This window comes from Portunus trituberculatus, chromosome 43 (assembly GCF_017591435.1).
Source record: "Portunus trituberculatus isolate SZX2019 chromosome 43, ASM1759143v1, whole genome shotgun sequence".
NCBI lineage: Eukaryota > Metazoa > Arthropoda > Malacostraca > Decapoda > Portunidae > Portunus > Portunus trituberculatus.
The window spans coordinates 13,959,411-13,971,910 of record NC_059297.1 but is presented as its reverse complement, the minus strand read 5'-3'; the positions used below and the strand labels follow the sequence as shown (position 1 = coordinate 13,971,910).

The following is a 12,500-nucleotide window of genomic DNA, read 5'->3' as shown; positions in this document are numbered from 1 at the left end:
CTTGATCGACTTCAGGATTAAATACGTGAGTATATTCACCCCTTGACCTTCCCTTTCGCACTCCTGCATACCCTGCTCTTTGCTCCTCCTCTGCCGCCTTCGTTCCAACTAGTGATTCATTTTTCCTGCATCAGCAATGAGGTTGTCTATCCTCGTCTTCTTGTCATGTGTGCGCTGCATTGTTGTGCTTATTGTTTCACTCGTCATTTCGTCTCTTCTCTCCTCCCCTCCCCTCCTCGTTTTCCTCCTGTGTTTTCCTCATTTCTTCCTGACCGTATGCCATCCTCGTCACACAATTAGGGGATGTAAGTATTGGACATATAGTCGGTACTTACCTGTCCTTACCTCTCGCCAGGCTGTAACTTTCCCACGCCCACACCCGCCTCTGCCCGCACACATGCGCGGTTCCAGCCATCCTGTCGCCCCGCCCACACAGTCTCACTCGCCCAGACTTGTCCACACTATCGCAGAAGCCGTGGACTCTTTCTCTGGGTCACCCACAACTACAATGCCTGTGTTTAGTCCTCTCCCCTTCACCTTCCCTCCCTTCCCTCTGTGGCTCTGTTCACTGCTGAGTGCGTGCTCCCCGCCGTCACTGAGAGTCCTCCCTGCATCCCCCCCCTCTAGCGAACCAACATTTCATTGTGCTGAGATCATGAGCCCAGTAACGCGCTGTGATAAGATAGAGGATGCATGCTCGGCGTGCCGCGCTGACACCAGTGACACGCTAATCACTCCACAGGGTGGAGAGACATTTTTGCACATCACCAACCAGCTGAAGCAAAATTCCCTCCAGCTTGGTAATCACACGCCTCCTCTTGATAAGTCTTGGTTTTACTTGTCTTATTTTCTTTGCGTTCGTTCATGCGTGTGTTTTTATACTTAGTAGAGCTGACCTGCTTGTGGCTCGACAGGCCTTGCGTCCCCACAGCACTGAGTGAAGCACCGACATGATGCTTCTTGCACCGCTCACCGTCGTCTTTCATAACGGACCTTCATATCACTCAATGATGTCGCTAAGTTTTTGCATGATCTTGGCTCTCCTCCCTTTTGACCTTCATTAATGTTTATTCCTATTTTTTTTCGATTCAGAGACTTTAATGATCTTAATGCATAAGAGGCATCATTGGGTAAAGGACAAGTATGAGGATGAATTATGTGTGGGGGGGGCGTGCTTTGGATGATCAGGAGTGACATTACGTGAGAAATACGTTTGAAGTGTTCCCACAATCGAAACAGAGTTAATTCTTGTTAGGTTAGAGTACCTTTGGCAAGATAGAAAGTTTCCTCGAAGAACTGAAAGGAAAACACGGCAGCTGATGAATATTAGGAAGAGGTGAAGGTTTAGTTTATGAGAGGCGGGTAAGAGACGTAAGGAATGATAAGAGACTGGGCAGCTAATAAACACTATAGGTAGGATTAAAGGTTAGGATGATAACGAGGAATGTAGCGATTAATTGAACAAGACCGAAAACAAGCGCCATAGAACTAATAGCAGGCAGCGAGGAAGGTGGTGGAGATGAGCGGAGGCTGCAGGGCCTGACAGGCTGGTTTAGCCGCTTCAGCTGGTGGTCGTGATAATTGTTTTACTTGTTTTAAGAACGATGTAACTCCACTCTGATGAAGTGATATTGTTGGTGGTAATACTTGTAATATTATCGTTAGCTGTATTATTCCAAGCTGCAGTAATAATGGTAGTAGTAGTAGTGTTTTTTGTGGTTTGCTAGCGACAAGTGGCATGCAGCTGCAGTTTTAAGAGGCAGCTGTAAGTAGACATGCAGGCTGGCAGGCACCGCAGCTCATGCCAGCTCACACCGCTAGACAGATCCGTCGCTGGACTGCCGAGTCGGTTTAAACAGCCTACATAGTTAGATCTTCCGCGTGACAGAAAACTATTTTTAGCTCTGTCTTTACTCTAAACAAGGTTCATTACCAACTGGTGAAGTGATACTGTGTGTGTGTGTGTGTGTGTGTGTGTGTGTGTGTGTGTGTGTGTGTGTGTGTGTGTGTATCAGTTGGCCTGTGCCCGCGCCGTCTCTGCCTCAGGAGCTCTTCGGACCGTCCCTTTACATAACGTTGAGGAAAGAAAGAGGAATGTGGGGCGCATCGCACACATTAAGTCATTGCGTCAGCTTTGCGTCACCGCCACGTCACGGTAGCGTCACTGACTGGTTGGGGCGTGAGAGGCGTGGCCTGGTGGGAGGCTGCTATTGGTCCTTTGACATTCATTGCGGCATTGTTTCTAAACTTAGGCGGTGATTACAAACCACCGCGTCCTCCTCCTCCTCCTCCTCTTCTTCCTAGTCCTCTGGCTCCTCCCCGTCACGCCATAAACACACAAGAATACAAAACAGTACTATCTTTCCTATAATAGTTACCTTGTTTAACTTTCCTTCCCATAATGCAACTATACATTTTTTTAGCTTCAAATATCAATTGTAAAAACTATGATCCCCCAAAAAGCTGTCCTATGTGAAGCCCCCTGATGTGCTCACACTTTCCCAATACAATAGACTAGAAAAGTTCTGATTGAGGTTCACTTGATGTGTGACCATGACCCATACTATGTACTATTAGCGAGCCAGTGACCTCCTTCCCCTTGCCCCTTTTGTCGCCAGCGGTGCCTCTTGCCTCAGTGACGCGGTGGCTGCCGTATCCCGCCCGCATCGATAAGACACATCCTCTTGCTATCTATATTAGATGGCTTGTCGCCCAGATATCAGCCTCCCACGCGTCTCTCTCTCTCTCTCTCTCTCTCTCTCTCTCTCTCTCTCTCTCTCTCTCTCTCAAGGTGTTAATTGTGATTGACACGATAGAAAAGAAAAAGGATTGGTAGAAAGGCGATATAGAGATAGAGAATAACGGTAAGAGGGAAGAAAGGATGGAAGGAAGGAAGCATAGTAGGATAAGAAATGGAAGGAAGAATAGCTGTGAGTGTTTGTTTGTATCACGTGTTTACTCATTGTGTCTATGTCCGGGAGGGAAGACAACACCTCTTTTTGCTCTCTCTCTCTCTCTCTCTCTCTCTCTCTCTCTCTCTCTCTCTCTCTCTCTCTCTCTCTCTCTCTCTCTCTCTCTCTCTCTCTCTCTCTCTCTCTCTCTCTCTCTCTCTCTCTCTCGCGCCACAGATGTTCCACACTGAGCCGCCGCCACGCGTGTCCTCGCACCCTCTCATCTCATTTCCACGTGTGTCCAACCTTCCGTCCTTGCGTCTCCGTCTCGTGCGCCCTGTCGGAGTTACATTAGTTTGGAGTTCAATTATCCACTTCTACTTACGTGCCCTGTTTCGCCTCTCTCTCTCTCTCTCTCTCTCTCTCTCTCTCTCTCTCTCTCTCTCTCACAAGGAAATGCCTTCACTCGGACCGCGGAAGGATGCTGAGGACGTCAGGCAGATTGATCAGTGTTCGCGGGACAAATGCACGCCGGGGACGCGCTAATGGGGTCATGTAATAACAGGGTATAATGTTTACCTATAAAATCCGTCAGTATTTCCGGAGGCCGAGAAAGAGACTGCAAAAGAGAGAGAGAAAGGGAGCAAGAGAGAATCCGTGAGTGACGTCATGAAACGGATGGGCGTTAGGTCTGCTGAGTGACGCCTCTCGGCCACCAAGGAACAAGGCTGAATGTCCCGCGGCTCGGCGTCACCGGGACTGGGAGGGGGCGGGGGAGGGCGAGGCGGGGCGGGGCGGGGCAGGGCGAGGTGGGACGGGACGGGACGGGATGGGACGGGACGGGTGGAGGTGAGTAATGCAACCAGGGGCCGAGAAATGGTTTTGTGTTTCCCAGAAGTGGCAGGAGCTCTCTGGTGATGTTTTGAGGCTGCGCTGGAGTCCTGCCTGCCGTCTTGTCTGGCGTGGCTGGAGAGGGCAAGGGTGGAGCGGCAGCGTGACACACTTAACGCTTTGCTCACTCAAGATATAAGATGTATATATTTTTCCCCTTCTTCATCATGGCCTTCAGACGGCCTGGAATGTGTTGGTGTCTGGGTCCGTATCCTCAACGACTTCTAGAAATGCGTATTCAAAATAGTCCAGGAAAGACGCTGAAACTTTTACAAGAGCGCGGAGGTTGTAAGGCAGCTTTCCCGTTAGCTGGAAAAGATAAGAGGGATGTGGTGAGATTGGTGATTACTGTTCAGGAGGTGGCCGAGCAAGAGCGTCAAGAGGTGAGTCAGGGAAGACCGCGGTCAAACATTGGAAGCTTGCTGGCTAGACCTGTCGTTTACCTGGTGCTACCGTGGCGGGGACTCGTTTCTGGTCATGGTGTTGACTGCGGCGGCCCTCAACTACCTACTGGGAACTCCTCCGCGGCGGGGTTTCTTGCTGGTCCCCTCTCGGCTCCTGGAATTACTGGTGATGCAAATCTGTGTCTGCTTCACGATGTCGGATGCAATTTAGCGTAACACGATGCTGAGGATTGTGTTTCTGAACGATCTTTTGCTTCAATTTACATTTTTTTTCTTTCCTATCATTATTTTTACCTATTCCTCTACGTGACTTTTACTTAACATAGCTCGCTCATTAATTCTTCTCCATTCCCTCTCCACACTCCTTTTCCCTCCTTCCATCCTACTCCCACCACCCCTTGTGTCACGGACCACTTGCCATCCTGTGTAGGGAATCCCAAGCCAAGCAAGATTGGTACGTGCCTGCATCCATCTCTCTCTCTCTCTCTCTCTCTCTCTCTCTCTCTCTCTCTCTCTCTCTCTCTCTCTCTCTCTCTCTCTCTCTCTCTCTCTCTCTCTCTCTCTCTGCTCTTGTCTTAAACTGTATTAAGTTCACATGCAAATCATAATCCTTTTTTTTTTTCTTCTATTTTTTTTCCGCATTCCTGTTTTGTTTGCATTCTTTTTTCCACTTGTGACGTAGTGACCTATTTGTCCTTCCTTCCTTCTTCCCTCCCTTCCTCTCCCTCCATCCCTTCCTTCCTTCCTTCCTTCCTTCCTTCCTTCCTTCCTTCCTTCCTTCCTTCCTTCCTTCCTCTCTCTCTCTCTCTCTCTCTCTCTCTCTCTCTCTCTCTCTCTCTCTCTCTCTCGTCCTCCCCGTGACCTCCGCGTGTCCCTGGCATGGGCGTGAGGGCGTGTGGGCGTGGATCTTGCGAGTCGTGTGTATGGGCGTGGGAGGGAGTGACAGCCACACCACCACCGGAAGTACCTCGCACGGGTGGGGAATTTCCGAGCTGTCTGTCTGTCCGTCTGTTTGTCTGTTGGTCTTTCCCTGGCATTGCATTGATGTTACTGTGTGTGTGTGTGTGTGTGTGTGTGTGTGTGTGTGTGTGTGTGTGTGTGTGTGTGTGTGTGTGTGTGTGTGTGTGTGTGTTAGTCTTCCTTTTTGCTTTTGATGGTATTTTGTAATCACCGTCTGTCTGTTTGTCTGTCTGTCTGTTTGTCTGACACACACACACACACACACACACACACACGTAGCTCAGTGGTTAGAGCGCTGGCTTCACAAGCCAGAGGACCGAGGTTCGATTTCCCGGCCGGGTGGAGATATTTGGGTGTGTCTCCTTTCACGTGTAGCCCCTGTTCACCTAGCAGTGAGTAGGTACGGGATGTAAATCGAGGAGTTGTGACCTTGTTGTCCCGGTGTGTGGTGTGTGCCTGGTCTCAGGCCCATCCGAAGATCGGAAATAATGAGCTCTGAGCTCGTTCCGTAGGGTAACGTCTGGCTGTCTCGTCAGAGACTGCAGCAGATCAAACAGTGAAACACACACACACACACACACACACACACACACACACACACACACACACACACACACACACACACACAGGCAATTGTTCGCTTTAATCAAAACAGCAACAACAGCATCAACCTAGTAGTTCTGTGGTTTACAATTGGCCGGTGCGTTTTGGTAAACAGATTAACGAGAGTTCACTGCAGCGAGGTCACACATATAACACATTTCCCGTCATTAGTCACCGTAGCGAGGTAGAACCGATTCTTCCTATTTAATTAACTCGTTTTGAAATTCGTTCCTGAATCTGTGAGTGGGTTATAGAGACTCGGTTATTCTTTATGCTTTTTTGGAATTGAGATTTTACGGGGGTTGTAGAGAGATTTTCAAGCGGGTTTTCTGAAGTAATGTTTGTGGACGAAAGGTGTAAATATGTTTATGCTTGTAAGTCTTGTATTACGTCCGGTGTGTGTTTGTGTGTTTTTGTTTGTGTGATGTAAGTTACGTAAGCAAGGATACCCGTGACACTCTCTCCCTCTCCCTCTCTGTCTCTGTTCCTTTCCCTTTTCCCTTCACCGCTTGTTTCTCCCTGGTCCGCTCCGCCCAGTCTTGTCCCGTCCCTCGCACCTCTAGAATGCCGGGTATGTCTGATAAGATAATTGAAGGTTTGTGGATAAGTTGGAGGGAGGAATAAAGAAGAGACCAGAGGGAGAGCGGGGGGAGCTGATGAAATGTCGCGGGATACACACACACACACACACACACACACACACACACACACACACACACACACACACACACACACACACACACACACACACACACACTCAACGTTAACACTTTAGCTGACAAAAAGATGAAGAAAAGAAAGCGCAAAAACACACAACAAAACACATTACTCACTTAACCATTATCACTTTGTTTTCCTCCTTAATAGGCTCCTCCTCCTCCTCCTCCTTCTCCTCCTCCTCGTCCTCCTCCACCCTGATGCAGCAGAAATCACTCTTAGGCAGTTTCCCTCCATATTTAGTAAGATTAAACCACTGCTTTTCTGCTTTGGTCATTCTCTCTCTCTCTCTCTCTCTCTCTCTCTCTCTCTCTCTCTCTCTCTCTCTCTCTCTCTCTCTCTCTCTCTCTCTCTCTCTCTCTCTCTCTCTCTCTCTCTCTCTCTCTCTCTCTCTCTCTCTCTCTCTCTCTCTCTCTCTCTCTCTCTCGTTGCTCCTCAATATAGTATCGGAATATTTAGAGGAAGAGGAGAGAAGTAAATAAAAAATAAGCGATGCAGAATTTGTAACCATATAGTTATTAGAGTATGAAGTTGTGTGTGGTGAGAGAGAGAGAGAGAGAGAGAGAGAGAGAGAGAGAGAGAGAGAGAGAGAGAGAGAGAGAGAGAGTTGGTCAGGTTAGCAGTGTTTGTCATCACCCACACCCAGTCACGCCCCCTGGTGCTGTATGGCCTCCACACACCTCTTCACCTCCCCTCCCCTTCTCTGTGCCGGCGTGTGGGCTGCAGTGCACGCCCCTGGAGCTTCGTGACCAAATGTTCGCCATATGGCATGAGTGCAGACCCCAGTATCCTAAGCTCCGCCGCTACCGTCCTTTCCGTCCCTCCTGCCCCTCGCTCAGCCCCGCCTCGCCCCGCTTTGCCCCCTCCTCTTCTCCTCCTAGTCTGGCCTCTTGGCTTGATGATGATAGTGATGGTGGTGTCGTTTTCAGGAGCAGAAGCGGGAGGATAATTGTAATGAAAGAAAATCTCTCTCTCTCTCTCTCTCTCTCTCTCTCTCTCTCTCTCTCTCTCTCTCTCTCTCTCTCGTCGGCCTGTCGTTATTGTGAGGCCCCCGCGGCGTGTCGTCAGGCGTGTGACCCACCTGCCGCAGTGTGTCTCGCCCCTCCAGGCACCACAGTCCGTCTCGCCCCGCCCATCTATGCACCACTCTTCTCCATCCCTCGCAAACACACTCTTTTCTATCCCATCTCTCCTCCGCCGCGCCCCGCCCTGCTCACAGCGCCTTTCCTCGACCAGGGGCGTGCTACGTTACTGGTCTGCATGACTTAGGAACTTTTCTTTTCTATTGAAATCTTGGAAAAATGTACGTCTTGACTTGATGGTGTCTAGGCGTCCGTGCTTCTACTAACTGACTCCCGTTTCCGTCTTTTCGTTGGTGTTTTTCTTTTCCTCCATTAAGTGATGAATTTTCATTCACACTTTTCGCTTTTATATGAATGTGTGTAAAGATTTTTCTTGTTAGATTGTTTTTAACTTGATTTTCAAGTTGTTTGGTATACATACGTGCCTGCTGCTGCGTTGCTATGGTTGACTTGCATGAAATGATCACCTAATTGTCTCTGAATGCTGAACACGGTAGTTTAGCAAGTCATTTCATTAATTTTATACTAATCTTTTTCACTTATGCAAGAAGATGAAATGAGAATATCATGTGAGGCACCTCACAGGCCCATCCCTCTGCTTTGCTAACGTGCTTCTTTTTCTCCAACAGGCGCGGTCAGCGATGGACTCCAACCAGCCTGATGCGTGGGAGGCTCTTCTTGCTGAGACACCACAATTCAAGTATGATTTCCTGAACGCCATTCCGCCAGAAAATCCAAATGACTTCAACTCGCAGCTGCTGCACGCTTACGAAAAGATGCAGCGGCTGGCAGTGGGCATCGAGCAGGTGACGCTGGACCAGGCGCTCTACGAGGGCAATCTGCTGCAAGACTTCCGCACTATAGAGACGCATATTGTCAAAATTTTGTGCCAGCTTCACTACGCCATGGTGCACCAGGAACTGAAGCCCCCGATGAACGTGACGAAGGAGATCATGGACGAGAACTACCGAGACCTGGACGGCACCTCGGCACGTACCATGAGGGACTCCGTCATCGTGTTGGAATACAACTCTGCCGTCGACAAACTGAAAGACATCTTCGTTACCTTTGAGAACCAGTGACTCCCCTTTCTTACCCCGTCATTCTGAGTCCTCTGTCGCCCCTATCCTCCTTTACCTCCTCCTCCTCTTCCTCATCTTTGTCCCCCAACCCATCGCCAACAAGCGACCTCATACAATACTCGTCACGCCTCCGACCGACCCACCCTCCGCAAACCCCAAGAAACAAGTGACGCGCGGCGGGTGACGGAAGGAGGCGTCTCCGTCACAAGGAGGAATAAAAGGAAGGTACCGAAGTGTTCCTGCAACAGAAAACCAACTCAAACGAATCATATTATCAGGATTTAAGATGGAGCTTAAACATGGAAAATCAGTGTCGTCGGTTTAATTTACAAGTCCCACAAGTCGTGTTTCAGTTGTTCACCAGTATTGTTAGTTGTCCCGCGAGTCGAGGTGGGTCACTGGCTCGGCCCGACATCGGAAATTCAAAGAGCTAAAGTACTCGAAAGAAAATGGTAGAGAAGAACACGACGACCTCCAAGCGTCAGGTACTGCTTTTGATCGCCGAGTCCCGTGCGTTGTTTAGACAATAAGCAGTATAGTGGAAGAAAATGTTACTCGTTTCAATCAACTTTAACAAGAGTCATTCGTGTACTTATACTTTGTCGGTAATGATTCAAGAGAATAAACTGTGATATATTTATTCTGTAACTTATAGTATTTATTGTTTATTTTATTACGACTTTTTCATTCATGCTGTAACTACTACTACTACTTATTCTACTACTATTACTATACTACTACTATGCCTACTACTACAACCACTACTGTCATTCGTGTCTTTGTCGATGAGCAGTTTGTTCCTACGAAATGTTATAATATCCTCTTGCTCAAGCGTCGCCATCCTCCTGTCTCACTATTGGCTCTGACAACGTCTCCTGTGTTCCGATTGGCTGGCTGGTCCCTTTCATGTGTCCTGTATTATTTGTTACATTTGTGTTATCGCTGAGCTGTAGGTGAATGTTGTTGTTGTCGTTGTCTTAATTATGTTGTGTTAGATTGTTAAGTTTATTTTTTTTTCTGTAGGCTGACACTGCTCAGGCACGGCCATTACTGGACCACTGACTGTTCGTATACATACATAAATACATGTATATATATGGAAGGAAGCATTAGGGGGACAGAGGGCAGTCGGTAAAACTTAAAGATTTACCACGTCAGCGTCCCTCCCTCAGTATTTCTCTTTCTCTCGTATAAGATTCTCATAAAGCGTTAAGAGCATGTGGGGACTGGTTGCAATGTTCCTGCCACAAGACAGATCTGATAGTTACTACCTTTATCTTATGTCAAAAGCCTAAGGTTGATTGTTTGGCTGATTGCTCGCTCGATGGATGACTTAATCGAGTGTGTGTGAGTGTGAGTGTGAATGTGAGTGAGTGAGTGGGTGTGGCTATTGGTTTCCTGGGAGAGGGAACGAGGAGGCTCCTCCTATCTTGGCTCACATTATATTTTCACAGTTTGGAGGCTAAAATTCTATGTTGAAATCTTCTGATCCTTCTAGTTTTTGTTATCATGCATGTGTTTGATCGGGAAATTATATAAGTTGGACTTAAAAAAAATTATAAAAATTTTTCTCATGTTTCGGTACCCTTGTATGCACCAAAAATTACTCCTCTGCCAGCGGGACGTGGTGCGCAAGTCCAGCGATGTACAAACATTTCTAACATTCCAATAGTTCTGGTTTTCACTCTGTCTCAATAGGTATCCACGGGATTAATGTATAAGTCAGTGAGCCGCGTAAGCCCCTCCGCTCCTCTCCCTGCGCCAGCCTCCCTCACGACTCCGAGTGATTCAAACGCTGGACTCATTGAGGACAGACTGGGAAGGAATTTGTTATCCTCACACACACACACACACACACACACACACACACACACACACACACACACACACACACACACACACACACACACACACACACACACACACACACACACACACACACACACACACACACACAGTTTTCCTAAGACTTAGCTTTGTTAACTCTTGTTTTGTTTTTCATTCACGTTGTTTATTCCTTGTCTCCTTCTCCCCCTTTTCTCTCTCTTGTTCTCTTCCGCCTCCCAGCATCCCCAGAGTCCAAAGTCTGCCCCCCTCCCCCTCTAGACACTCAACAGTGGAGCAGCAGCCTTCGTAGCTCTTGTGTTGTAGATTTTTTATACCTATATTTATTGTTTGTATATTTTAAATAAATTAAATGTCCATATATATCTATGTTACATGGTTTTGATATCCTTGTTATGCGTAAGTTACTGGATAGGAAGGTTGAGTTACATAGTGATTAGTTTAATTAGTTGGGGAAACTTATGTTTGATTACTAATGTCCATTGTGTTAGCTAGTGTGGATGTGATCTACTTTTATCTGTATGAACTTTGAGCTGAAGGTTCATCACACACCTGCCTCTGGAAATCAGCGCAGGCCGTCACACTGATGCTGCATCAGTTCACACACAGTTTGACCGCGAATATAAATACTGCCGCCTGACATGGGGGAAAGCGACTGCGGGCCTTACCAAGCAGCACCATAACGGTCATTCCTCTCTGGCGCGCGCTGCCGACTTCCTGAGCAAGGCAAACCCTGTAATCATCGCCATATATCATTCGTGCAGCGAGTAAAGGGGCGCCACTACGCTCCCGTCCACCTCTGTCCCACTTTACGAGAATTTACCTGAAATCACATTTTTGTTAGATTGAGACACTGGCCACCAAAAATCGGTCAACATGGTCCTGTCTTGTCCATTGCACACCTCGTTCCCTTCCCTCACTTTTTCTTCATGCAGTCAGTCTCGTCCGTGTCATTCAAGCGTCATGTTCAGTAAGCAGTAATGTGAATCCCTTATATCACTGACTGCCAACGAGTAGTACAGGCCGCTGCGCATTTTATGGGGGAGTTACCTGTAGGGGCGGCGCGTGGATCCTGCTGATTCATTCCCTCCTCAAACGCCGCTCTTGCACCAGGTGTTCGTGGCACGACAGACAAGCAGCGCCTCGCTGCAAGGGACAACGCAGGAAGCGACCACATACTGCTGCAGTTTTATAGTGAGAGTCATGGTCGCACACTGCTTGTTTGTATGGTACACACACACACACACACACACACACACACACACACACACACACACACACACACACACACACACACACTTACACTAATTCACAGTAAGAAAGCAAACAAACAAATAGGGGTAGTTGGTTAGTGGATGCAGCAACCCGTCGCTGGCTTGGCGCATCAGTAACAGCAAAAGCAGCACGCCCATGTCAAGGCAGAGTTGAGACACAGCAAATACTGAGCACTTTTAACTCCACGCGAAGCTTTACTTTCATATGTGGAGTGTCCCCAGGTTTGAGGAAGAGGGAGAGGGAAAAAAAGATGGACACAATGACCTCACAGCGCCGGGATGGTCCCAAGGTGGCCGTGCCGTCCGCGCCGTCCCCTCCACCCCTGACCCCGACCCCCTCACACTCGGCAGCACAAAGCCTTCAAAAGGGTTCTCGAGAGACTCTTCTGATTAGGATTCTGTGAGGAAATGTAAGAGTGTGTTGCTGTTCTTAATGGCCGTGCGCATTAAAACGTCATTTGTTCTATTTAAACATGCATTATATTCTACATATTTTCTTGCAAGTTTTCCTCTGAAAAGGTACACTGACGGAATTCATTACTTATGCCTCATCACAGAATCATTCGTGGCTCTACAAGTATTCGTCATAATGAATCCATGTTGTCTATTTGTTTATCATGAACGTCAATGGATGGCCGGCCTCTCAAGCACTTCGGCAAGACAACATTATCATCTCGGCAGCCACTGATTGCTACATTCCAAGTGCCTGGTTGACGTGGCTCTGTGCCTCTGTTGTGTGGTCATAGACAAC

At 48.0% G+C, this 12,500-nt stretch overlaps 1 protein-coding gene across 1 annotated transcript in view; it reads left to right on the top strand.

The window, feature by feature from the left end:
* Positions 1–10,845, top strand: part of LOC123518443 — an 18,974-nt gene extending 8,129 nt beyond the window's left edge. Inside the window, exons 2-3 of the mRNA XM_045279258.1 lie at positions 1–25; positions 8,178–10,845. The exon at positions 1–25 is cut by the window's left edge and continues 373 nt beyond it. Of these exons, the coding sequence (XP_045135193.1) occupies positions 1–25; positions 8,178–8,630 (478 nt within the window). The 3' untranslated portion in view covers positions 8,631–10,845. The remainder of the gene's footprint in view (positions 26–8,177) is intronic.
* Positions 10,846–12,500: the final 1,655 nt, after the last annotated feature.